Here is a 26098-nt window from a genome sequence, read left to right on the forward strand (position 1 = left end):
AGCTTGGTAGTAACAGCTGGCTCAGATGCATACTTAAAAATTCCGCCATCCATTCCACTGCTTTATGTCTTGGGGTTGTAGTAGCTTAAAATTTAGGTATTCTAAAATATTCTTGCTTTGTGGGGAAGTATGACGTAATAAATTCAACTTTTCTGAATTAAATGTGTGGTGAAAATATTTTTGATGCTTCGGAGGCTAGGATTTGGGTGGCAAAAAATATAAAATAATTGAATTTCATAAATTTAATCGTTTCTTATAAGGAAACTTGCTGATGAAAACGTGCTGATGTTGAAATTTATACCATGCTCTTCAATTTTTTTAAATTAAACAACTTTAAACAAAATTTGGGATTTCTAAAGTTGCCACAAAGTGTAAAAAAATGCTCTAGGCAATCAGTATGAAAATATATACTATGCTCTTCAGCGTCACTTAGCTTCCGCTGGATTGTAAGCAAAATCAGTGAAAACACCATAAGAAACTTCTATAATTTTCTCATCTTTGCTCGCTTCTTCGTCTAGTCGCTGACAAAGATCAGTAGGGCAACTTTCATTGATAAACACTTCCAATATCCAATCAGGAAAAACATCACTGTTTGTTGTGTTGCCTTTCATGACATGCTTCTTAAAAGTGAGTTGACAACTGATTTTATCTTTAAGCTCAGTTTTAAGGATATTCAAAAGTTTGTCTACTTTTTCTTTGATGTTTTCAGATAATACAGTATCATTTAATTTCCGAATAATGCAGACGATTTTCTGAGGGTTGGATTTTTCCGATTCAGGCATGTCAGAAATCAATAGGCAAGATTCTCCTGTAATTTCTTGACATTCTAAATGAAATGCACCAAGGGGTTGACCTTTAATGACACCAAAACTTTGTGGTTTTACAGGAATTCCTTCTTGGAAACCTTTTTCTATGTTATCTAAGCACCAAATGTTTTTAACAAAAAATTTGTAGGGTTGAAATTTTGTTCTTTTGATATGCGATACATATTGTGATGCAATATGTTGCTCCGCACCTCTTTCTAACATCTTTGCTGCGAGTTTTGGTTGTGCCTTCTTGAACACGGTTTCACCAAGCGATACATTGATTCCAGTCAATTGTACGATTGTCTCCTTTTCCCCTGTAGCCATAATTTTGATTTAACCTTTAATAAAAGAAAAGTTGTAAGTACAATAAAACCTATTGATTTTTGCAGCTTTATAAGGACCAGAACAGTTTTTAGATGTTTAGAAAACTGGAAGAAAGGTTAGTGAGCCTTCTAGATTTAGTTCTCTCGAAGTTTTGTGGAAGACATGATATGTGAGTTCACTGGTGCATTCGGATAAAATTTAGCACCATGCTATATCATGTGACAAAATAAAACGTAGTGGAAAATAATGCTTAAAATAATAAGTGACTTAGATGAGGAAATAGGCATAAAAAAGCATAAGAGGTTAAATTTTACTTCAGAGAATTGTTATCAACTATATTTCCAAAAATTGGAAGAAAGAAAAAAATTTAAGGTTGATTACTTCTACCCCTTGTTGTATCACCATAGCAAGGTAAAGTCAAACAAACCTGAAAATATTATGAACAAAAAGGAAGGAAGAAAATGAACTTTAAAAACATTCCGTTTGTGAAAAATCTTAGTAACAGGATTTTTTACCTATTGACCAACAAAAACACCCTCTCCATACAGATCAAAAATAACGAGTACTTTATTAAAATCTTTTTAGTATATTTCTCACAATGCCTTTTAACAATTTTAAATTATTAAATTTTCAGTATGAACTGCCTCAATACATTCATGAATACGAAACAAAAAACAATTCAAGTTAATTTTTTGCATTTTAAGTTAAAGGAAGTGCAAATTTAGAAATGAAAAGCAAGTCGACCAGACTGATGTCAAGGAGCAAGCGCTTTAACCGTATTTTGTAATTTGTCGATGTAAATTTTTGATCTACTGCATGTCTATATTGACTATTATTTTTATATGTAGTAGTTATCACACAGTGTCAACAAAAATATCGCAAATAACCTGGTTTAGATATTTTACAAGCCTTAAGGCGAGAGAAATGTACGAGAACTAAAAAACGAGAAAAATATGACGATATTTTTCGAGAACAAGTACGATGACTAATTTATTGCATAAATCGAGCATAAACCACCATCAATATCAATTTGATATACTCGCCAGATAATTGTTCAATTTCAATCACAGTTTATGAGGTTCAACAGCGAAATAATTTATTGCAAGATAATATGTTATTATGTCTTTTAATTCATAATAATTTTTATAATATAAATTATGCGCGACATGGTAGTTATTTTAAAGAAAAAAGCTTGGTTATGTCACGCCTCAATGAAATTGAATGAAAATAAATGCATAAATAATAAATAATTTGTATTGAATTAACATGAATATATATTTATGTTAATTCAATACAAATTAGTTGAAGTTAAGTTAAACAATCGAATTAAACACAAAAATCCTTCAACGCTATGTATATAACATCACCGGCATAAAGTCACAGTCAAATCTCTACGGTGGAGAACGCAATTCTGTTTCTATTATGTTTTGTTTTTTATGAGGAGAAAATTATGGAATAAATTTACCGACAACTTGTTTTTCAAGAAAACAGTAACTTTACTCAGCGAGTTATTAACCAATCAGGAAAAAATATCAGCTTCTTGCACGCTATTTAAGCCAATCAGAGAAAAAAGATGCACTATAGAATTAAAGAATAATTAAAAATTGCACTCTTTTCTCAGTAGAAAACAACAATATAGCATATATTTTTATGTTAGCCAATCACCGCGATTTATGCAAACTTTACTGGGTCCAAAATTTCCTATGCGCAGGGCCCGGGGTGTGCCATTTATTCATAAACAAGATCTGGATAAATTCATATATTAAGGACCAGATTCAGTCTGGGAAATTTTCGAGCTTATGGAAGAGAAGTGTTTCGCACTTGGAAGAGAAGTGTTTCGAACGGAAGAGAACTTTGGGTATCAAAGTAGAGAAGTTTTTTATACAGAAGAGAAGTGTTGTTATACAGAAGAGAAGTGTTGTTATACAGAAGAGAAGTGTTTTGATTGAGAAGCGAAGTGAGCCATAGGGGCCATCGTAAGATCGGACGTTCTTGATACTTCGCTTTTTACATTCTAATAATATTCTGAGGATGTTGTGGAAAATAACAAAAGCATTCATCAAAGCAGACGTTTTATTTATTGAATGGATTTTTTTCACTCGTTTTTAACTGATGATAGCTATATAAGAAGCAAGTATTAGCCTGCATCCTTAAAATTATGTTAGGAAGAGCTTTTGTCTAAAGTTCTTTTATGATGCATAAACTTTTTGGGTAGAAGTGCAAATACTGCATATTACATATCTGAAAAATGTTTTCTAAAACAATATTACCTTATATGAATTTGTTCTCTTATCAAACGTCTAAACTCTTCACTGGAATCTCATGTATATTTAGAGTTCAAAAACTTTTTATATTTTAAGTGGTTTCTATGTATTTTCCAATGGGAAAAGCTTCCTAACTAACTAGCGCTTACTTTACATCAACTTTTATTTCTCTTATTATTATTTTACCTTGTTTCATTGAGCTAAAGCTGTTTTTAAAAATTAAACGTAGAAACCAGGTCTGTAATGATATTACAGCATGATAAATTAATGTTATTGAAATCTTTTTTATACGACATATGAACAAAATAAAAAATCATAATGAAATCTGAGCTGTGCATGTGACCTGTTTGTTTTTATGGGTTTATGTTGCATAATTTAATGCCTATCTCTCGCGCGTAGCAACAATTTCTAAATAATGATAAACGTTTACGCAGCCTTGTGGAAATCATTTTTGAAAAGAAAAGATCATGGACTTATCAAGAGCATAAATTGTATAAGAACACAAATATTGTGTTCTTTGTTACGATCGAATCTCTGTTAGGATACCCGTTGTGTATGAGATTGAATTGTTGAACATGCAAATGGTCAATAAAATTTCTGTAATTAAACGCGTTAAAATCTTTTCATACCTCCTAGTGACTGTAAAAACTTGTTGGAGAAATGTAATGATTTTGAGTTGTGATAATGTGTATTCATTTCTGTAGGGCGCAGAACAGAATATAAACAACAGACCACAGAAGTCAAATACATCCCTTTGTAACAGGAAATATTCCCTTAAAGTTGATAAAGTAAAAAAAAGAAAAGAGCGAGAATATAGTTACAACTATTATTTTCAGTGGTAGCTGTAATTTTAAATAGTAGCCATTTTACCTAAAGGTCGCCGAAATTTTTGTAAACATTTGTTTACATTTCCACATTATATATAAGGTCAGTACTAAAGGCGAACAAGCAAGTAATGATAAAGTTGAAAATAAAGGTAATGTTTTCTTTCAAACACGTGTAATGTAATGTTCGAGCTTGCCTCACTTAAGCTGTCGGAATTTTTCATTGTTTTCAAATAAATAAGCCACATAAGTAAGCCACTAGACTTTATATTTCAAAATTGATTTATTTATCAAAGTATGAAACTCTTTTAATAGACAAACAATAGATCCAATGCGACCATAAATGTATGCCCCACAAAAAATAACAACACAAACAAAATAATAATTGGTGATTTAATCTGACTTTAGGATAGTGACCTCACTTTATGTCGATTGTTTTTAAATTTTAAGAAATATAGAACATTAACGCTATGAAAAAACTCACTCCAACTGGTCGTTGTACATATTTCCTACGTTGCTATATTTTTTTTCTTGTTCGTCTGTTTGCATAAAGTAATTGAATTCGAAATAACTATTTTGAACAGACAGAATATGGCTAGCCGTTAACCCGTGGCAAAATACACGGGCTTGTAGCCATTTTAAACAGAAAAAATACGTGTATTAGTACAAGAAATATATTTACATGTCGTTTGAATCATTGTTACTTTTTTAGCAACTAACATCTTACCTCAAATTTTCATACAACATAAATTAACCTACAATTATATAAGACATAAATATTTATTATTGAAGGAACGGCAAATAAACATGGGTTAATTCTGTAGCTCTCTGCAACCTTTCTTGGAGATAAATGCGGTTTTAGTTCACATTGATATCAGTTTAAAAGTATTTTTTGAAAAAAGAATATTCAATTCACAGTCATCGAAAAAGCAGGTTTTTTAGATCCTAGGTTGACCCATTTTGGTATTGTTCTTAAAGAAGAAGAATGTCGACTAAAAAGAATGATACAGTTCATGCTTATTCCTTTTAATAAAAACATCTTAATGCTAGTCCATGCAGAATTTCTGATTTTTTTTCATTCACATATTCTTTTGAAAGAGCATATATAATGGTTTTCGCATCTCCGTGTATAAACTGGAAAGCATTTGGGGTAATGAATTAGCCGAGAATATCTAAATACTGATCAAAGAAAAGCGCACATATTGCAAACCCATTTATTTGCCTAATTTGCTCAATTCCTTTGGTGTTCTTCAAACAAGCGCTTGATGGTGTCATTACGAGCAATATCATACGCTGTTTTGCTCCGATTGTTTTGTACACTCACATCAGTATGTAGTATTGACAACAACAACTTTATACATTCAATATAACCACGAGTGGATCCAAGATGTAATGGTGTGTTATTGTGTTTATTTTGTATATTTACATCAATATTTGGTACCGACAATAGCATCTTAACACACTGAAAATGACCATTTCCACATGCTTTATGTAATGGTGTGTTACTGTCATTGTTTTGTATATTCACATCAATATGTGGTATTGACAACAACAATTTCAAACATTCAATATTACCATATCGAGATGCATCATGTAATGGTGTGTCGTTGCAATTGTCGACTACGTTAATATTTGTAACATCGTGATTAATCAGAACTTTTAAAACATTATGATAACCATTACATGCACTGATGTGATAGGCATTGCACATTTCTCTGTTGGTAGCACCCACATCACTACCAGCGTCAATCAAAGATTGTACAATTGACGGTTTGCTGTAATATGCAGCTTCTATCAACAATGTACTTCCATCAACACCTCTCATTTTAACAATATCCGGATTATTAGTAAGAATTGATAAAAATTTCTTGTCATCACCAATTCCAATGAGGTTCTTTAGTTCTAAACGCAAATTTATGGATAATAGGCATATTTATACTGAGACGAAGTAATCACCTGAGACGGATAGTACAGAAATTCTTTTATGCCTGCTAACTTTCAAAAGTACAATTAAAATTTATTAAACTTTAGGCTTTATCATTGAAAAATAGACGAATTCTTTTGGCAGCAAATAATATAGAAAGTTGATCACACAACTAGAAATGCATCCATTTCTAATCAAAAGATTCTAACTTAAGATTAAAATTCAACTTCTGTGAGATTGAACTAAATTTGTGAGGCAGTCAGAAATTACACATGGAAATTCTAGGTAAATCCAATAAATAGTTTATGTTTTTTAGCATTGCGTAAAAATCCCTAAAAAGTAGGTCAGCGTGACATGCATTGGTCACAATGGCAATGTTCATCTATCAACATAAATACAATTTGTTAATAATCAGATCAATATAGGAAAATTTGACAAAACTGTGTTGTACGTGGTTGAACGTAATTATTTACGTTCCTATTGCATATATGGAATTTAAAAGTTTACTTACTTAGCGCGGTGATTTTCTTACTTGTGTCAATTTAAAGTACAAATATTAAGTGAGACTGTGTAATTAAACCTACGTTAATATCTTTAATCTCAATTTTAAATTCCTCCTAATTCGTACATTCAATCGGTCTGACAAACGTGCATAGGGCTGATTTTCTTGTATTCGTTAGTTCTTGCTTACATTGTAATATAGCCTGAAAGAGTTCCGTGAATTGTATTCCATTCTTACATTGCTTGCCACCTACAGTTTAGTCTGATTGAAGTTAACTATCGATAGATTGACAAACTGTGTTAAGTATATTGGCGAGTTTCGACTTTTTTACTGCAATAAATTAGTGAGAGCAATTTTAAAATATAATGCGGACAAAAGAAACTGATCGTTACTGTTTAGTCCTTTTAATAAAGATTCTGAAATAGCTAAGTGTTGCGCGTATTAGTCAAGGTGATTCAGAATTAATTGGTGTAGCTATAATGTTAAGAGCAGACAGTCAAATTAATAATAAGCTTTTGTTGACAAACAAACTTCCCTAATGTTCTCTCTTTTACATGATAAAACGGAGCTTACTTCTTTCTTACCCTTTCCATGGTTAACTAGTAAACAAGAAAAGTCAAGAAACCAAGATAAAATTTTGTCTTCAAAACAGAGAGAGTAAGTTGCAGAAAAGTTGTAATTGCCTAAATAATAACCATACAAGTTCCTAAATATTAAAAATATTTATACCTTGAAATGTATAAGCCTTCTGATATGTCTTTCTATCTTTCGGTTTGCTTTCTGGTTTGACATCCCTAAAAAGTAATCCACGCTCTAACTACTTAATTACCTTTTCTATAGAAACCTTTATTCAGGTTTTAATTTAAAAATATACAATTATTATTCCAACCTTTTTCCCTCACCCAAACCACGAATAACATCAACTGGTCGTGTTGCATTTTCTGAAAATTAATAGCACAAGATGTACACGAAAGAACTATATGTTCATTATTTATTTTCTAATAGTATCAAAACAAATACATACCTTTTAGACGGTCAACTGAAGCCATTGAATTTCGTTCTAAATACATTCTAATTCTAGTTACGTTAAATCTACTTTAATTTTTTTTCATTTCAAATTTTAACTTAACGTAATCCGCATGTCAATGCTATAATCCGTCTATAAATTAGAAATATGACTGATTTTTTGGTCTTGTCTCGTTCTTTCTTACATTGTAATTTTTATATAGCCTAAAAGAGTTCTCTTCGTTCCACTCCATTCTTATATTGCTTGCTACTCACGACATTTTTTTGATTGATGTTAACTATCGACAATTGACAAACTTGTTATTAAATTGGCGTAAGAATTTCTACTTGTTTACCGCAGTGAGATCAGTGAGGGAAATGTTAGGGTATGATTTGGACAAAAATGACATGGTAAGCAGTTAAACGCGTGCAAAAACCACTCAATGCAACGGGTTGTTACTGCTCAGTCCTTTAAATAAATATTCTGAGATAAGTGTTGTGCGTATTAGCTAGTCAAGGTGGTTCTGAATTAGTTGATGAATTAGTCATAAACAAGAAAGCAAGATAACATTTTGTTTTTAGGAAAGAGACTTTCGGTTGCAGAAAAATTTTATTTTGCAAAAAAATAAAACAACCTTGAAAGGTTCTTTTTAAGTATTAAAAATATTTATACCTTGAAATATATAAACCTTCTTATCTGTCAGTTTGCTTTTTGGCTTGACATCACTAAAAAGTAATCTACACAATAAATCCTAAATTCTTAATTCCCCATCTCTTTAGAAACCTTTTTATTCAGTTTGAAAACAAAATCATTAGTTTTCCCTGTTATGCTTTCATACAAAATAGAATGTCTAAAACGAGATTGTATAACATAAGTTGCTTGATATTAGTACTGTATTTGTTATAACAGTTTTTGCTTGTTTGTATGATAAGCAAAAAAAGTATGGAAAACTTTAAGTAGGGAAGAATTTGTCATATTATTTAAAGGATTAAAGAATAACAGTATAAGTGAACAGATATAAAATGTGTTGTAAACACGGCATCCGAAATTAAGGTAACTTTAGACTGAATCAATGTATGCAATAAAAACCCCATGTTGTTGTCAAAACAAATTTGCAACGTATAGCATTTGTTTCTTTGGGTTTATATTTATGTTTAAAATCTATAAAGAATAAGACTTCGTCAGAGATGTATACAGTTATTATTACAACCTTTTTCCCTCTCTTAAAATACCAATAATATCAAATGGTCGTCTTGCATTCTCTAAAAATTAATAGCACAAAGTTTACACGAAAAAACTGTATGTTCATTATTCATTATTTAATAATATTTAAACACATACACACCTTTTAGGCGTTCAACTAAATCCATTAAATTACGTTCTAGCTCCAATTGATTATAATGTGGCTTTGTTTCATCGACGCGACAGTTGTACACATTTATATAACCAGCATCTACGCTAACATGATGTACATTATTAATAGAAATTGTCATCTCGCCTAACGGATTGACTACCAAATGATGTTCTTCAAATCATGCAAATGTGAACTAAAACAGGGGACATGTGCAGGAAGAGTAGATAATTCACGAAGATTTCGCTCAATTTCAACTTTTTCAGCTACGAGATCAAAGAATGATTTGTCGTTAAATACTTTAACGTATTCTAAACGATCTTTGATTTTCCTATTATCTGTGTAGCCTGCCGCAATAACATTGTTTTTAAATTCCGTGACTTTTTTGTCATATTGTCTTAACAGTTTTTTATCCTCAGCATTTAACTGTTCAATGTATTGTTCCACACGTTTCAACTTTCTTATTTGCAATTCGCGAACTATTTTTCCTCTGTTGTTTTGCAAACAGGTCAAAGCTTCGTTGTATTTATTGTTTAAGATTTCCAATTCCCTCCTAGTGTCCTCAAAGCTCTCTATGAATGACTGAAACTAGTTCTTTGCTTCAACGCCAAATTCAGCAATAGTCATTCCTTTGTGGTTTTTGTGTTGCCTGTTGATACAATAGACACATGTAAACATGTTCTCACATTTAATGCAAACGTTATTTGCAAGCGAGTTATGTTGCTCACACACCGGTTTTATTACTTCCGATTTTTTATCGAAAGTTATTGCAGTGAATGATCCTGCCTTGCAAGAATGTACAATTTGGCACTGATCACATATCTTCATTCCACATTTTGTACAGGAGAAAGTAACTTTCTTCTTGCACTGTGTTGACTGCTGGCAAAGTGTGCATTGATGATTTGACAATCTAGATGCAAGATCAAATTGGTATTAAAGGTGAAAAGTGTAAGGACAATCTTTGCAATCTTTTTTCAACTCAACTTTTGTGCATGCAATTATGAAACTTAGTTTTCATACTTCTCCGAAACGCTTGCCGCAGACGATAAGCCTAAAACTGATCTCACTTTCCTTCGCTAAGATTTGACAATTTTTCGCTACTGCTACATATGATGAAAACATTTTTTTTTTTTTTTTTGTAAACAACAAATTTAACTAAATGCAACATAATGTGCCTCTTAACTAAAGCTGAATACAACATGCTGTAAGTCTCTGGTGGCGTGTGCAAAAATGAAACGTAAGACTTGTCGTAATAAGAATTCTTGTTAATTTATTTATTCATTTAAATACCCACCTTTTTATACACTTTCTGCACCAAAAAAAGCCATTTTACTATTTGTTTAAGCTAAGACAGAAAGAATAACCTTACTGTGTCTTGCTTCTTTCTACCTCATCTACAATATCTGAAAGTGAGTAATTTTTCGTGAAGCAAGATGTTGTCTGATCTGCTGCAATTATCATACTGGCTGTGCATTTTAAAGAGCATCGAATTTCTGCACTTCCGTCTTCTTTGAAAATCAAAATTTCATCTAAACAGTTCTTGCAGTATGTATGTCCGCAACTGAGAAGTTTTGGGTGCTCAAATTGGTCCAAACAAATCTTGCATTTTAGCAATGCCGACATTGCATTAGACAAAGCCATTTTTATTTATTTTTTTGCCTGAAAAAGTATATAGAAAGTGAATTAAAAATTAGGTCAGATATTTGTTTTATAAATATACGCATACATATTTCCGCTTGCCTGCTTATGCTTCTTATACCTCTTTTCTTAAAAAAACAAGATTATACACACATACATACAAATATAACACAAATATCTACTCAGACGCATAGCGTTATATAGTACACTTATATATCAACTTTAATGTGTGGTAAGTTAACAAGAAATAAAAATCAAGGAAACCGTTTGTTTCTATGAAGCGTATTTCCCTTGAGTCATCAATTGAAGTTTCTACTGTGTTAAATAACATTTAGTCTGATATTGATATATATCCGAAGACGATATTTAAATAACCTATCTGAAGTTTATATTACGATGTCCCGCTTAGCCGACGAAAATTAGTGTAAAAACCGCTGAAGTTAAATGACTGCTTTGTTTCTCAGGAATTTAAAACTCGAACGTATAATTTCTTTAATTCACAATACACAAAATCTGCAACCAATGTCTGTGCGTTTTTCATTTTAATGATATTTAATAAGACGTAAAACCATTTCTATGGCGCGTAATTGTCCAAGTAGTTCTCCATCATGGAGATTAAGTGTCCTCCGTTGTTTCGTTTCCAATACATTACATTGTGCTATACCAGTCCGAATTGGTCATAATTTTTATATCACTGCGCTAAATTTTCAGACCTTTTTCATATGCATAACAATTACTAACCCTATAATAACTGTTTATGAGGGCAATACCGGAGAATATTGACCGACGTCAAAGTATTGCCCGAGCTTGTGAGGGCAATACGTGACAGAGGTCAATATTCGAAGGTATTGCCCGAAAAAAACAGCTATTATATGGATTGTTATCCGGGTACTGCATTTTACGAGCGAAAATATACCATTTTAGGCAGAATGTAGAAACCATGTCTTTAAAGAAGTTATTCCCATATGGAACGTACATTCGAACTAAAAATACATCATAGAATTCTTTAAAGATAAAAGCAAGTTTCACTTCTGTTTCGCGGTTTTGCTTACTTTTCTCTGTGCTTATTTACCTTTAATACTACCATATTTAAACACGGTTGCTATGGTAGCGGGCAATACCGTGGAATATTGCCCGCTATGACGTAAGTTCTAACTAATCACATTACGCCCTTTTCGAAAATATTGATGCCGCCCTTTTAACCGGGTAATAAATAACTATATTCTACAAGCAAACTTGGAGGAGAGAACACGGAAGGAGATACAACTTTTCTGATCAATAACTTTTCAATGACATATGGGTTAAATCTAGTGACAGGATCAGTGAAGTAAATATACTTTTTAAGGTGTTTATATGTGGAAGCTTTAAGAATTAATGTCCTTATATGACAACTGTGCGTGTGCTGCTTCTGATTTATGAAATATGCTTAAACACCATTGCACAATAAGAGGGTGTCACCTCATGCCACGGGCGTCATTTTTAGTGGCAAGTTCCTTCTGCTGTTGCCACAATGATGGCATATTACATACTTTGTCAAAATTTGTTTCACCAATGTTTCTTGAGATGCATTGTTTAACAAAACACTATCTTTCGCAATAGACTTTTTAACTTCTAGCTCTATTGCTGTTAAATGGTTATGGTTAGTCATCTTTCCTTTTAGATTTGCTCGTACTTGTCTTTCAAATCATGACGAGATAGATACTCTGAACTACTTGTTGATTGTTTTGATTTTTATCAGTAGTTTTCAGTAATTTTCACAAATCTTCATTTCTTTTGATGTATTCAGTGACAACTATCACTTCTGATTGCATTAAAGTTACTTTCAGGAATACTGACCGTTGTATGGGTTTTAGATTTTTGCAAATAGAAAGCCATCAGAGAAGTTGACCAGCCCGGGAAATTCAGAGCGTCTATCCACCACATCTAAAAATAATAAATGTCAGTTATGTCGCTCAAATCTGATTTAATGTTTCTTTCTACAATATTGACCTTAACTAATGTAAACTCTAATGTAATAAAACGTCGATGTTCTGGCTACTTGATTCCAAGATCAAGAAATTTTTCCAGGGGAAAAAATTGCTTTATGACGGCTACAAAAATAATTATGATTGGGCGTGGTATAGAAAAACAAAAAATCAATCTTTTCATGTACTACGCACACTATTTGAAATGAAAACGAGTGGTAAGTTATAGCCTATTTTGTCTTTCTTGTGAAAAATGTGAAATCTCGCAGTACGTACAAAAATAGTCACAAAATTTTCTGAAATATTTTTTGGTTACTTTAGAACCTGAAAAGAAGAAACTCAAAACTTTTGATAACTTTCGAAAGGATAAATGCAAACAGTGGTACAATGGTACAAGAGTAAAGTCAAAATCATCCAAGCAGAAAGAAAAAGTTAAATACCGGAATTTATGTGATAAGGCTATAGATAAATTGAAAGTCTCCTATGAAGAACCTTTTAATGAAGAAGACATATATATTTTGACTTATGAAAGTGGAACTCAAGCAATGTTCTTGCCTGGTACATCAAGGTTATTTACATTGAGACGATACCAGGCAGAATTATGAAGGGATTACAAACGCATTGTGTTATTTTTGTGTAAAAAAGCAGATATTGATCTTCTGAAACATATTAACCAAACCAATATGGAAAAATCTTTAGAGGACTATAACTATTCACCAGCCAACCTGGATTATAATGTAACCTTTCCTTCTAACGAGGATCATAATAATAATGACAATCTACAAGAAAACAATAATGCAGGCCAAATTCACATCATTGAAGACCAAATACAAAGTAACCATCATATATCTAGTAACGACTTAGGAGATTTGTGTGGCCAAGATTTAAGACCTACTGAAGATGTAATTTCTAGGTTATCTTCAAAAGTTGATACACTCAGTCATTTCTTCCTGGTGACTTATCGAGGAGCAACACTAAGCAGGACAATACATGTTTGGCAACGACAAACTAAGAAAAGTGCAATTACGTCATCTCTCACTGTAAAATATTCTGGGGAATGTGGTATCGATACTAGACTACTTAAATCTGAATTTCTTACTGACACCATCAAGTTAATAGCAGATGAAATTATTCCAGAAGGAACACCATTACTATCAATCTCATTAATCCAGAGTGGTTTGTTTCGAACATGTGGTGAAATAGTTGCTGTTTCCATATCTCAAGATGGCCCTTTACCGACATTTCTGGGCAAGTGTTCATACCAAGAAATGTACAAAGAAGTTGATTTACTGAATATTTCTGAGGAGGACATAGCACATGCAGAGCTTGAGTTGTTAAGACAAATTAAACTAAACTGTAAAGAATACGAAACATTTATTCTTGACAATGGGTACACTGGTGTAATATATAATGACAACATTGAAAATATTATAAAATCTTTCCAGGTCAGATTTGTGACAAACCGGATAATCTGCATGAAGGAGTTTGCAAAAGGTCTAAAAAGTTATGGAATAAAAGATCTCATTTTTTGGTATCCCAGTCTGAAATTTTTTCTGGACAAACACAACAACATGAATATACCAGATGCGAATTATTTGTATTCTCTATTTATGCCAGTTCGTTCTGATCCGGGAACTTATAATTTTGGAAAATAATATAATGGATTTTTTACAAGACACATTGCATTCAATAGAAGATGGTGATACAGAAGGATACGAAAGGCCAATGGCAAATATTTACGACTTAGAAGAAGATGGCGAGGCCAAAAAATTTTGCTTTTGTTCAGATAATCTATTTTAGGAAAGATGTTAAGTTTTTATTAAAAAAATCTTGTAACCTTTTCTTCGATTTTCTTTTATAATTTCTGATTTGCCTAGTTTGGGAAAAAATTATGTATATATATGTTATTTACTATATAAAAGCTTGTATACATTCCATTTTGTTAAAAACGAGTTTCTATTTCTTTGAACAATTGTAGGCCTTCTTCGTATGTTGAGGGTGTAGGTAGTAACAGTCCCGTTCTAACTTAATTAAAATACTCTTGGAATTCGTTTTCCTCCGTTGGTACAATGATGTGTTGTGCAATGTAAGAAAGATCGTTCTCAGAAACCGTAAGTTTGAGATTGTTGCAATCACCGTGTATCTCTGGGAGATGATAGAGGGAGTCGGTCCTACCAGCTGTTGTTTGATATCTTCATTTACGAATTCTGTGACTATTCCAATAATTCTTAACGGTGTCTAAATCGTTCTGTAAAACTAGACTAAAACAGTACCAAAGTAATTCCCTTTTCATCTCGACGGACGAATCCAGTATTTCCTGCGTTTCTAAATCCAAAAAAAAAATTCTCAACCATGAAGATCTTAGCTTACTGAATTGAGACCACCAAGCTTCAATGTGTTGATTTCTAGGAGACGATATAACGATGAGCGTCAGGATTGTCTCGAAAAAAAGATTGAGCAGCAGCAACAATTTCATTTTCTGTACCCAAATCAGTCACTAATTCAACAGGACAACCACCTGACTCCTTAACAGCTTTTAAATAAAAATCACCATTGCGATCTGGTGAATTGTTCGTTCTCGCTACATTTAACCGCAATATCTTTCGGCTAAACCCATCTATGGCGCCATGAATGGGAAAACCAAAAGCCTTTACTTTGTCATAGCCGTCAATGTGCTAGGCGTAATCTGGTCCTGGGTTGCGGTATTGTCTACGCCTCAAACGATGCCTTCTCCTCGACGCTGTTCCCTCAGGATCTATTTCTTCAGTAAGCCTTGAACTACTGCACGAGGCACTCTTACACCTTCTGGTTTTAGTGTGTGCCATATAGTTCTATAACCACCGGCAGAAGCAGGACCGTTTATTAATTCCATAATACGATTTCTCACTATTTCAAAAGTGGAAATTAAATTTGTATTTCTTCGCTTTAATCCAAATATGTTTAATCTGCGTAAGAGGGTACTGATGTTGAATCCATGATATTTTTTCTCGAGGGTGCTACCATTTTAATTTTTTGTTTTAATTGGCCATGACCTTCTTTGATTTGCTGCAAGGCTTTTTGTTTGCCGTGGGCCTTTTTGTTTTGCCGTAGCCTTCTTTGTTTTGCCGTGTGCTTTTTTGTTTTGTGTGGGCCTTCTTTATTTTGCCATGGCCGTTTTTCTTTTGCCGTGGCACTTGTGGGCCACCATAACTTTTGCATACTGGGTGAAATATGTGCATAAAATGAGCATATGTACAAGTATCTCTACAGATCACCACCGAAGCAAACATACTTGTGTTAGAAATGGCACGAAAGCTAACCCTATTCGGTCCGAGCTTTTTCGAACATACTATGACCGGGGGCGGAATCCGCCCCCCCCCCCCCCCCCCCCCTCAATAACTTTTCATAGGGTTGTTTAAATTGAATCAAACTTGGCACACTTATAGAACGTCATAAAAGTAACAAAATGGCGGAATCCCCCCAGACCGAATAGGGTTAAAGTAGATCACTATCGCACTCTGACTCAAGGTTTAATAAGACTATCTAGATAACTTAATGCATATTATTGGTAAATTATAGGCACTACATAGTCAACAACGTGTAACACGCGAGAAAAGCGTGAAAAGGAGTGTAAACATCATGCAATGTGCAAAAATCTTGCACTAAATTAACACGGGTACACCAAGTAAAATCATTTGAAGTTTGCTAGTTATATTTTTTAGCGGCTTGCAAAATGACATAACCCGGGTCAGGCCACATAAAGGTGCAGAAATGTGAAACTAATTTCCATGCTACTTCAGCCAGAATTTTGAACTGTATATTTACAAGTGAACTTTTATATGTTTATAATTGGTGAATTTAATATAGAAATAACTGGTCAGTTGTGGCGACAAACGTCGAAAGGAGCAGCCTTATTTTATTATATTATAGCCATGTAGTCAGTGTCCAGGTAGTTCATAGAATAGAATAAATATTTCATACTCGTAAAATTGAATTCCCATAGACGAGAGTTTGGTTAACAATTGTTAGAGAACTTTAACTCGTCAAATAAAGGGTGTTAATGGGCTTACCCGTAAGGTGTAATATCCTTGTGATCATGGAGATAGAAATAGAGAAGTTGATTGAACTTATCTCAGGGCACGTTAAAAATATATTCAAATTGCTATTGCTTTGATATCTATGAGCCATGTGCATTTCGCTGGATTTTAACAAAAAAACATTACATAATCCTTCAGCACACCGTTTGATTATGTGCAAAAAACCTTGATTTTTAGACAAAGTACGACCACTGTAGAGATGTTGTGTTGTTTTTCTCTGTCAGGGGAAGAGTGAGTTGTCATAACAACATTTATTTATCTTTGTTGTTTAAAAATAACAGCTCTTTTAACCAGTTTCCTAACTTCTGTATGAAGCAGAATATGCTCGAAGGTTTACTAAAGCTTAGCATGATATGTTGTGAGTCAAGAGTGAGTCAAAATTGAAAAAAAGTAGAAGAGTTAATAGTTATTTTTCTTTTTAAATGGTGTAATTTCATTAATAGATTTGTAAGATATTAAATTTTCGTTTGACCTATTTCGATTTCTTTGATTTTGCTGATAGACAAAACACATATGGCCATTTTGAAATGAACTATTGTTAGATCTGCTAATCAATTACGTAATGTTATGGCTTATTAACATTCGATTGTTTTCTCGACCAATGAAATTTACTGAAACTGACACGCGCTAGAATTTAAAAAGACAACATGAATGGATTTGCAATTGATCGCATCACGAATGATTTCAATAGAAACAAAAGAGTTCAATATCCTTCGTGATATATCTCTTTTTCATTTTTTATTCCAAATACATACGTATTTACCTTTTTAGTAATACTTCATTCTTATTTGTTTTTATATGCTCTAATTAATATTTCTACACGATAGTATTTTCGCTTTTAAAACGTATCAGAAGTAGCTAGAGTAGACGTTGTTTTTCATGATTTTATCCTTGAAAGTTATATCTCCTATTCTATTCTATTTTCCTACATGTATTGTATGTATTCGTCAAACGATCTGTGTTTTTAACGGAAGCCATAGATGGCTATGTATCACGGCTGTGTAAAATTCATATTAAAAGAAAATTGCACGAATTTTATATCACGTGTAATATTGACAGGTTTCGTTATCCAGGCATGGACAACCAAAATGTTTTGGCTTTTTGAGATGTTCCTAAAAAGGCTGCCAACAAAATCTATTAATAGAAATGTTTTCGGTTTTTCTCATCGTCAGCATGTACTGATAATGAGCAAACCAGAATTTTTATATATTTTATATTTTTCCTATTATGTATTGTAATTGCGCCGTTCGATAATTTTTTCCCAATGTTTACGCATTTTTGTACGTAGACATAAAAACAGGACTACATGGGACAAAATGGTTGTTGCTCAAATTCATACAGATTTTCGATCACTGGAACACAACTTTCACCAACTATGGGGAGGAGTGCACATAGCTATTGTTCTCAATAAATAATCAAACATACGTCTCACGGAAAGTAGGCTATAGCAATTAGATCTCGCACGTCGGTTGCCATAGACGTGCTTAAAATGATTAAGGACTTGCGGTTTGAATAATAACAGTTCTAGACCGTCACTTCACCACGTAGCTACAATCCAATTTGTTACCATAGCAAATGTTTTTCAAAAATTAATTTTTTTTAACTGGTTAGCTATTTTATGAACAAAATATATTGCTGTACATTTAAATCGAAGATAAACATCATTTTTATATGAACAACTAATGCCCAAACTTTTAATCCCATGACATAAGCATTACCGTCAATTAAGGGCTGGTGAAAGATTATGTAACGGTGGAGAGCTACCTGAGCAATTTCGCACCATACCAATGATTGCTGTTTATTGATCTACAGTTTTTGTTGAGGCATATTTATTAATATATGCACACTAAGAAGACATAAGTGGCAAAGTGTGTGTGCATTGAAAAGAAAAATATTGACGATTTTTAGTGATGCTTTTATAAGACAATCATACTACCTTCAGCGGTCTTTATAAATTAAGATTAAGAAAACTTACACAGGTTTCTTCTTCTTTGCAAAAGTTTGTGCATATTTCGACAGATGTAATATATTGGCAAAGGTAAATATATATTTGTTTTATCTAAACATGTATGTTATGGGAGTATAAAATGAGATTACTTTTACGTCAACAGCTATTCCCAAAGCTTAATGCGTTGAATAGGACGTGCTCAAAAAGCCTGACGAATCAAAGTAAATAACAACCACAGTGTGAGTATGGAATGCCGTTATTTTTCCTTTAATAACGGTTTTTATAAACAAAATTACCACAACTATATCTATAAACAAAAATAAAGGACGAACTAAGTATTTAAGTTGATCTGCTATCTTGCAAGGAAGTTAATTTTGCAAATAAACAAGAACTAAACAGCTGAGAGCACTAAAAGTTCAACGATGTGGAGCTATACAATTACGCACCATACCAAGAAACGTTTATTGTTTGAAAGCTAATTAAATATCTTTATCATCACAAACCAATTAAAGCTATTGGTGGCAATTTTTGTATTTATCGAATTTAGAGTAAGAATATGTTACACGACTTTACATTATTTTTTACAGACAAACAGAACCCCATAATGTAAACATAGATCTTATATAATTTTCGTCTTTATGTACAGTAGACGTCCGTTAATTCGAACACGCAAGGGACTAAATTATTTGTTCGAATTAACGAATGTTCGGATTATCGGAAGTTCAGAAAAAACAAGAATTTTGATAAACGTTTAAAGGTTTTATGCTAATATAACTTTATTACAACTTTACTACAACTTTTTATAAAAATCTTTTAACGTTGTTTGCTTGGCGATGGGCAAGGCCTCCAAATTCCATGTAAACTTCATTTTATTAAAAATGACAATTTAATTGATAAATTGAAGGAAATTTTGCCACCATTGATGCGATAAAAATGAATAAAAATGAAAACGTTTTTTTTTTATTTTCCCATAAGATTTTATTTATCGATACACAAAATTTCGAATTAACGAGCATAATGCAGCCTTGGGACTAAAAAATTGTTCGAATTAGCGAAATGTTCGAATTAGCGGAGTTCGAATTAAGCAGCTCAAGATAAAAGACTTTATTAAACCAAACTCAAGGGACTTGGCAATTTGTTCGAAATAACGGAAAGTTCGAATTAAGTGCCATTCGAATTAACGGCCGTCTACTGTACATATCAATGTTTTTATAGAAGTTTACGTAAATGTTATTCACAGTAGAAACTTCAAACGATGAAAAGCTACGTACAAGGAATGCGCATCATAGAAACAAATGTTTTTTGTCTTGATTTCTTGCTACTATACCACGTCATAAAGCGTCGCTTGAACAATTTGTGTGTATTTCGAGAACTCCTATGTACGCACGGTGGAATATATAACGCATTATGGACGTATATGTAAGCTTCTACCTAAAAGAAGGGGCCAAAAACCATGAGGCAAGCAGAAATGCATACTAATTGTCAAGTAAATGTTTTACCTGATTTATAATTACCTTCTTTTACTTATTTAGGTAAACTACCTACTAAAAATAACCAAGTAATGGCTTTGTCTAGAAAAATATTTGCATTGTTAGAGTGCAAGATATGTTTGGATCAATTTGAACGCCCAAAACTTCTCAGTTGCGGACATACGTATTGCAAGAACTGTTTAGATGAAATTTTGATTTTTAAAGAAGACGGAAGTGCAGAAATTCTATGTCCACTGAAATGCAAATCCAACGTGAGAATTGGTAGAGGAGAGACCACAATTTGTCTACCAACAAATTACTCACTTTCGGATATTGTAGATCAGACAGAAGCAGACAGAGAACCGTAAGTTCACTTTTTCTTTCTTATCTGAAAAGCAAACAGCACAACGTTTGTAAAAAGGTCGTTGAAATGATGAATCAATGAAATGCTATAGTCTAGGTCGAGGCAAAAAGCCCCATCTTAATTGTGTACGCCACCAAAGATTAGCTTTATTTAAGATGTCAAACCAAACCAAAGCAAAGTAATATCATTGTTAAGCAGTTTGTTTACAGTAAGTATTGCAAGGCAGTACTCCAAGTTAGATTACATGCTTGCGTGCAGGACGGTAATGTTGAAAAAGGGGATTAATGAAGCCTATTTACATCTTCATATTTTAGATCATAAATAAAAGTTTCACCTTGTATTTAGCTCGTCATGTCATCAGTCTAAAATTTGTCAGCACTCAACACAGTGCAAGAAGAAAGTTACTTTCTCCTGTACAAAGTGTGGAATGAAGATTTGTGATCAGTGCCAAATTGTACATTCTTGCAAGGCAGGATCATTCACTGCAATAACTTTCGATAAAAAATCGGAAGAAATAAAACCGTTGTGTGAGCAACATAACTCGCTTGCAAATAACGTCTGCATTGAATGCGAGAACACGTTTACATGTGTCTATTGTATCAACAGGCAACACAAAAACCACAAAAGAAAAACAATTGTTGACTTTGGAGTTGAAGCAAAGAACTGGTTCCAGTCATTTATACAGACATTTGAGGACACCAAAAGGGTATTAGTGGAAACCTTAAACCAGAAATATGGCGAAGCCTTGACCGGATTTCAAAATAGCAGAGAAGAATTAGTTCGTGAATTGGAAGTGAGAAAAATGAAACGGGTGGAACAATATCTTAAACGTTTGAATAATGAACAGGAAAATATACTAAAGCAATTTGACGAAGACTTTAAAGCCTTCAAAACCAATGTTATTGCAAATGGTTACACAGATGATAAGAAAATCAAAGATCATTTAGAATATGTGAAGGCGTTCAACGCCAAATCTTCCTTTGAACTAGTAGCTGAAAAAGTGGAGATTGAGCGAAATCTTCGTGAATTATCTACTATTCCCGCAACTGTTCCTTGTTTTAATTCACATCTACATAAATTGAATGAACATGATTTAGTAGTAAATCCGTTAGGCGAAATAGAAGTTTCTATTGATAATGTAAACCCTGTTAAGGATGCTGGGCATAATAATGTATATGATTGTCGTATCACTGAAACCGAAACACATTGTAATAAATTGGAATTACAAAAAAAATTAATGGATTTAGTTGGATGTCTAAAAGGTAAGTATTTGTTTTAAAATTATTATTCACCTGCAGAATTCGAATTGGCTCTTTCACCTTTACCTCTAAGTTTTGCACGCACGGTTACGAGCCTATTTTTGGTAAAGAAAGTCGCCCTTTTTTGACCTCTGATTATTTTGAAGTCACGAAGACAAAAAAGCTATTATAATTAACATAAGTTATGAAGAACCAGTTCTTTCGTAAAAGTTGTGCCATTAATTTTAAGGAATTGCGAATCCAGTTGGTGCCACTGGTGGTCTGGAAAAGGAAAAAAGGTTGGACTAATAATTACATTTTTGTTATTTGTACTATATATAACTAGAAACCCCAAAATTTAATTGCTGTAAATTTAAATTGAAAACAAGGTAAACCAATTGGACATCCCTTAAAGTCAGGTGTGGCATTTGAAACACGTGCTATACTATTATTGTTACTAACGTTGAATTCTTTAAAAGTTTAGCAAATTCTTCTCCACTTAACGGTTTCCATGCAGATCTTACAGACAAAGTCAGTTCTTTTAAACTTTTACGGCGCATACAGAGCTAACAACAAACAACTCATCGGGCCTTATTATGTCCTCTTAGTTAAGACACACTATTTTGCATGAAATTAAAACAGGGGAAAGCAAGAACGCTCTGAAGACTTTGGTAAAAGTTAAAATAAGAAAATTTAAAGTAAATTTGAGAATTAAAAGTGATAATATATTGTGTTTACTTTTTAGTAATCTCATGCTAGGAAGAGAAGTTAGAAAGGTGTATACATTTAAAGGTATTATATTTTAATATTATATTTCCTAGGAACCTAGCGGTACATTTCCACTCATTTCCAAATCATAAATTTGATTTGGACGTCGTTCCCTGCTTGATTCTCTTTAAAGGATTTTAAATGATTTACTGGTTCTTGTACTATTACCCGGTAAATTTCGAGAACTTCTGTAAATGCACTAAACAATAATTTTCAGTCTGTAATTTTTGATTGCCGGAAAATTTAGTTACAAATTGTAGGGCTGCAAGGTAAGAAAAATATAATTATCTTTTATTGCGAACACAATTCTGATTTTGAATGAAGGCAGGTTCATACCAATGCGAATAACGTAATTCTTACGCTATTTTACATGTTATTTATATGCAATAAAAACTATATTTTTTAATGTTATTCATTATTCGGAAAAATTATATAAGAATTAGCATGCGAATAAGTACTTTTTGGTATTTTTTCATGCGAACATCAAAGCAACGCTGCTTGATCTTTCTTAATCTATGAGCTAAATGTATCATTTTAACTTTGAATTAAAAAACCAATGCTGTGATCATCTCAGTCGTAGAAAACGAAGCACAAGACATAAAAATAGTCAGTTCAGGAATAACAATTTTAAAGAAGACAGGTGGTCATTGCAACAGTATATCGCAAAATTTACAGTCTTTGGTGACGTTAGCACATAGACATGTCATCAAATATGAAAACTAGGCTATCATTTTTGATATTCTACGATAGGTAGCATACCTGCCAAGCAACTATGAAAGCAGCAGTAACTCAAATTTTTACAAGTAACATCAACAGAGTTAATTCTACTACCCTTTATTCTCGCATACCACATAACGATTAAATAGTGGACTTTTTCTTTATGTTTTCTTCCTGTTTCTTTTCTACGTTACTATTATCGCATAATTTGCAACAGAAATTGTTGAGCTTTTTTATTTAAACGGCCTGAACAGAACAAGGCCCTAGACCTAGCCATTTATGTGAAGAATTTGATTGGCCGTAGAACCTAGCAAAAATGAAACGCGCACAACGAGTTATATTAGAGGCAAAATTATGTGGCGAGAAAAAAATGAAATTTCGAGAACTTTAGAAATAGTTGTTGTTGGAGGTGTTGCGTTGGGTTGGTGTTGGTCTTCTCTTTCCTATAGCCAAACAATTAGTATTTCATCACATAATCTGTTTTAGAACTTGTGAAAATCATTAAAAATGGTGATGTCAAAAAATTCCAATTAATTCTTATTGATCATCCAAACATCGTTGAAATGAGAGGTGATAATAAAAGCACACTGTTGATACAAGCTGCACTTTACAACAAGTCATCAATAGTACAATGTTTGATTGATGCTGGTAGTGATGTGTATGCTGTGGATGAATATCAAGGTAATGCATATCACTGGAGTGCAATTCAAAACAATCATTATGTTTTAAAAGTTTTAATTAATCTAGACGTCACACACATTAATAACGTAGACAAATGGAATGTCACACCATTACATGATGCATCTAGGAAAGGTCATATCGAATGTGTGAAGTTGTTGTTGTCTGTACCAAATATCGATGTGAATATACGAAACAATAGTGGTCAAACTGCTTATGATGTTGCTGAAAATGGCACTATCAAACGTTTATCACAAGAACATCGAATGAATAATAACTAATTAATAAATTACTTTTTTTCTTACGCAATTTCAAAAGTCGTATTGCACATTATTTTATACAAGAATATAGATTTTAGGATCAATCCGCTGAGAAAACATTCTGAATATATTGCTTGAAATGATAATCGGAAGTTGATTTATATATTTTTTTGGAAATTTGATGAGTAAAATGATTTAGGAAAGTGTACAAGTTTGTAATATGTTAGAAGATATTTAATTTACTTAAACAATTTCAAATTAAAAGCGAATAAGAGGAAATTAAATAGGATTTGTATAACTATTGCTTAGAATTTTCTTTTTTCAAAAGAATTAGTATGTTTCTTCTTCGTCAGCAATTCATTTGACATTTTTTTAATCTCATTTATGACAGACCTACAGTCTAGCTACATCACCGAAATGTGCCGCACAGTTATTACCCCTTCTCCATTTTTCGATGACTATGTATTGAGTATTGTTATTTAGGAAAAAATACCGAACTAAAATCGCATTTATTTTCAAATAAGAATGCAGAAAACTACAGAATGTTATGTGTTATTTTTATTTGCTATTAACAGTGCATCCCCGATACACTTGAAGGACAATATTTATAAACTTTAAAGGTTTTTAAAGTAAATTTGAAAGATTTGTGATATAAATTTACAAGGTATCAAAATAAAGTATGAAGTTTAATTGACTAGTCGTTATCCCGTGAAAAGATCTATGGAACTCGCCCGTCAGCATAAAGTATTACTTTACAGGAAGGAATGGGCGAAATAAATATGTGCAGAAAAGAAATACGGGTGTTAATGAGAGAAATTAACTACAGAAAAGCTATTGCTTGTATTAAAATTTGCGGTGAGAAGACAGTCATTAATAATTTTACTACGAATTGAATAATCATCTGATAGTAAATTACTTGTTTTGTTTGTTCAAAATGTCTGCGCACATGTTCATCATTGCGGAACAATGTATGCAACACACGTGCAGGCTCTTTAGGAAAATAATATAAAAAGAAGAAAAAAGAAGGGAAAAATATTTAAAATGGTGCTGGCTTATCGACTAGTCCTCTGTGCGTCTGTGCGTCGGTGACTTTTACAAAGTAGATGTTTTTGTTTCGTATTTGATTTTATTGACGAATTGTCTTTGTCATGATGTTAATACATTGTTTGACGTAAATAACCTGATTTTAAATAAGTCAATTAAGTTAAAAAAGGGCGAAAGATACTAAGGTCATTTCCTGCGTGAGTAACTATTGACCGCCTGTGACAAGAATGCAATCAATTTCCCGAAGCTCGGTCATTCTACTTGTTCTGGAACAGGTGTTGGAATCATTCAAAAACTTTAATGGCTTAATATCTCTTTAACCGCTCGTATATAACAATACGGTAACGGTGTAACAGGCAAAGCGGACGTGTTTGTTTTTCTTTGAAGTCGTCAAAATGTTATGAATCAAATTAGGCCTTATTTACATATGATTACAAATAATTTAAAATAAATCATATGCAGTCAAGGAGTGAAGCAGAAGGTGGAGAAACCTTTGTTACGGACCGGCGAGTTCTCTAAAGTGATTGGTGCACATATGGCATAGATAATTTATTCACGCGTAATAACATTGCAACGATTTGCTTTAAAGATGGCGGAGTTTGTTGCAAAACCATTAAAACATGAGAAAATTCCTTACTTTGAAAAATGCTCTATGCATTGAACAAAAAATGGGAAGTCGTGCAGTAAATATTTTTATAAAAGATGTCATTTTAGTATATTCCTTTATTGTTAACATTATAAATGAAAATAAAGGTTATTTTCACAGCTAAAAAAACATGGATTATTGCAATGTGGTGAGGTGAGAAAAGACATGTATCTTGCTAACATGTACATGGACAGGTATAAAGCCGTTACTAAATAAAACTAAATCTTATTTTTTAATATTTTTTTACTTAAAAAAACCATTAGTCCTCTAAAATTTTCGTTTTAGTC

General features: G+C 32.6%; 3 protein-coding genes across 4 annotated transcripts; 1 reads left to right on the forward strand and 2 right to left on the reverse strand.

Annotated features, from left to right (window-relative positions):
- Nucleotides 1–232: 232 nt before the first annotated feature.
- LOC130641222 (uncharacterized) lies at nt 233–3504 on the reverse strand. Its single transcript, XM_057447941.1, has 2 exons — nt 3401–3504; nt 233–1144 (listed from the first exon to the last, which is right to left on the reverse strand). Exon 2 carries the CDS (start codon nt 1128–1130, stop codon nt 426–428), a length of 705 nt encoding a protein of 234 aa, XP_057303924.1. The 5' UTR covers nt 1131–1144; nt 3401–3504; the 3' UTR covers nt 233–425.
- A 4014-nt stretch (nt 3505–7518) lies between these two features.
- LOC130631391 (E3 ubiquitin-protein ligase TRIM56-like) lies at nt 7519–10714 on the reverse strand. Of its 2 annotated transcripts, XR_008982124.1 has the most exons (3): nt 10371–10714; nt 8996–9911; nt 7520–8912 (listed from the first exon to the last, which is right to left on the reverse strand). XR_008982124.1 is itself a non-coding variant. In XM_057444396.1 (2 exons), the coding sequence occupies exons 1-2, from the start codon at nt 10640–10642 to the stop codon at nt 9590–9592; spliced, it is 594 nt and encodes a 197-aa protein (XP_057300379.1). In that variant the 5' UTR covers nt 10643–10714; the 3' UTR covers nt 7519–9589. The 2 variants fall into 2 exon arrangements, 1 of the variants encoding a protein (XP_057300379.1); XM_057444396.1 differs by having other exon boundaries at nt 7519–9911.
- Nucleotides 10715–20181: 9467 nt separating this feature from the next.
- Nucleotides 20182–20891, forward strand: LOC130653624 (tripartite motif-containing protein 59-like). Its single transcript, XM_057456176.1, has 3 exons — nt 20182–20460; nt 20616–20722; nt 20806–20891. The coding sequence occupies exons 1-3, from the start codon at nt 20189–20191 to the stop codon at nt 20889–20891; spliced, it is 465 nt and encodes a 154-aa protein (XP_057312159.1). The 5' UTR covers nt 20182–20188.
- Nucleotides 20892–26098: the final 5207 nt, after the last annotated feature.

Source organism: Hydractinia symbiolongicarpus, chromosome 1 (assembly GCF_029227915.1).
Source record: "Hydractinia symbiolongicarpus strain clone_291-10 chromosome 1, HSymV2.1, whole genome shotgun sequence".
Lineage (NCBI taxonomy): Eukaryota > Metazoa > Cnidaria > Hydrozoa > Anthoathecata > Hydractiniidae > Hydractinia > Hydractinia symbiolongicarpus.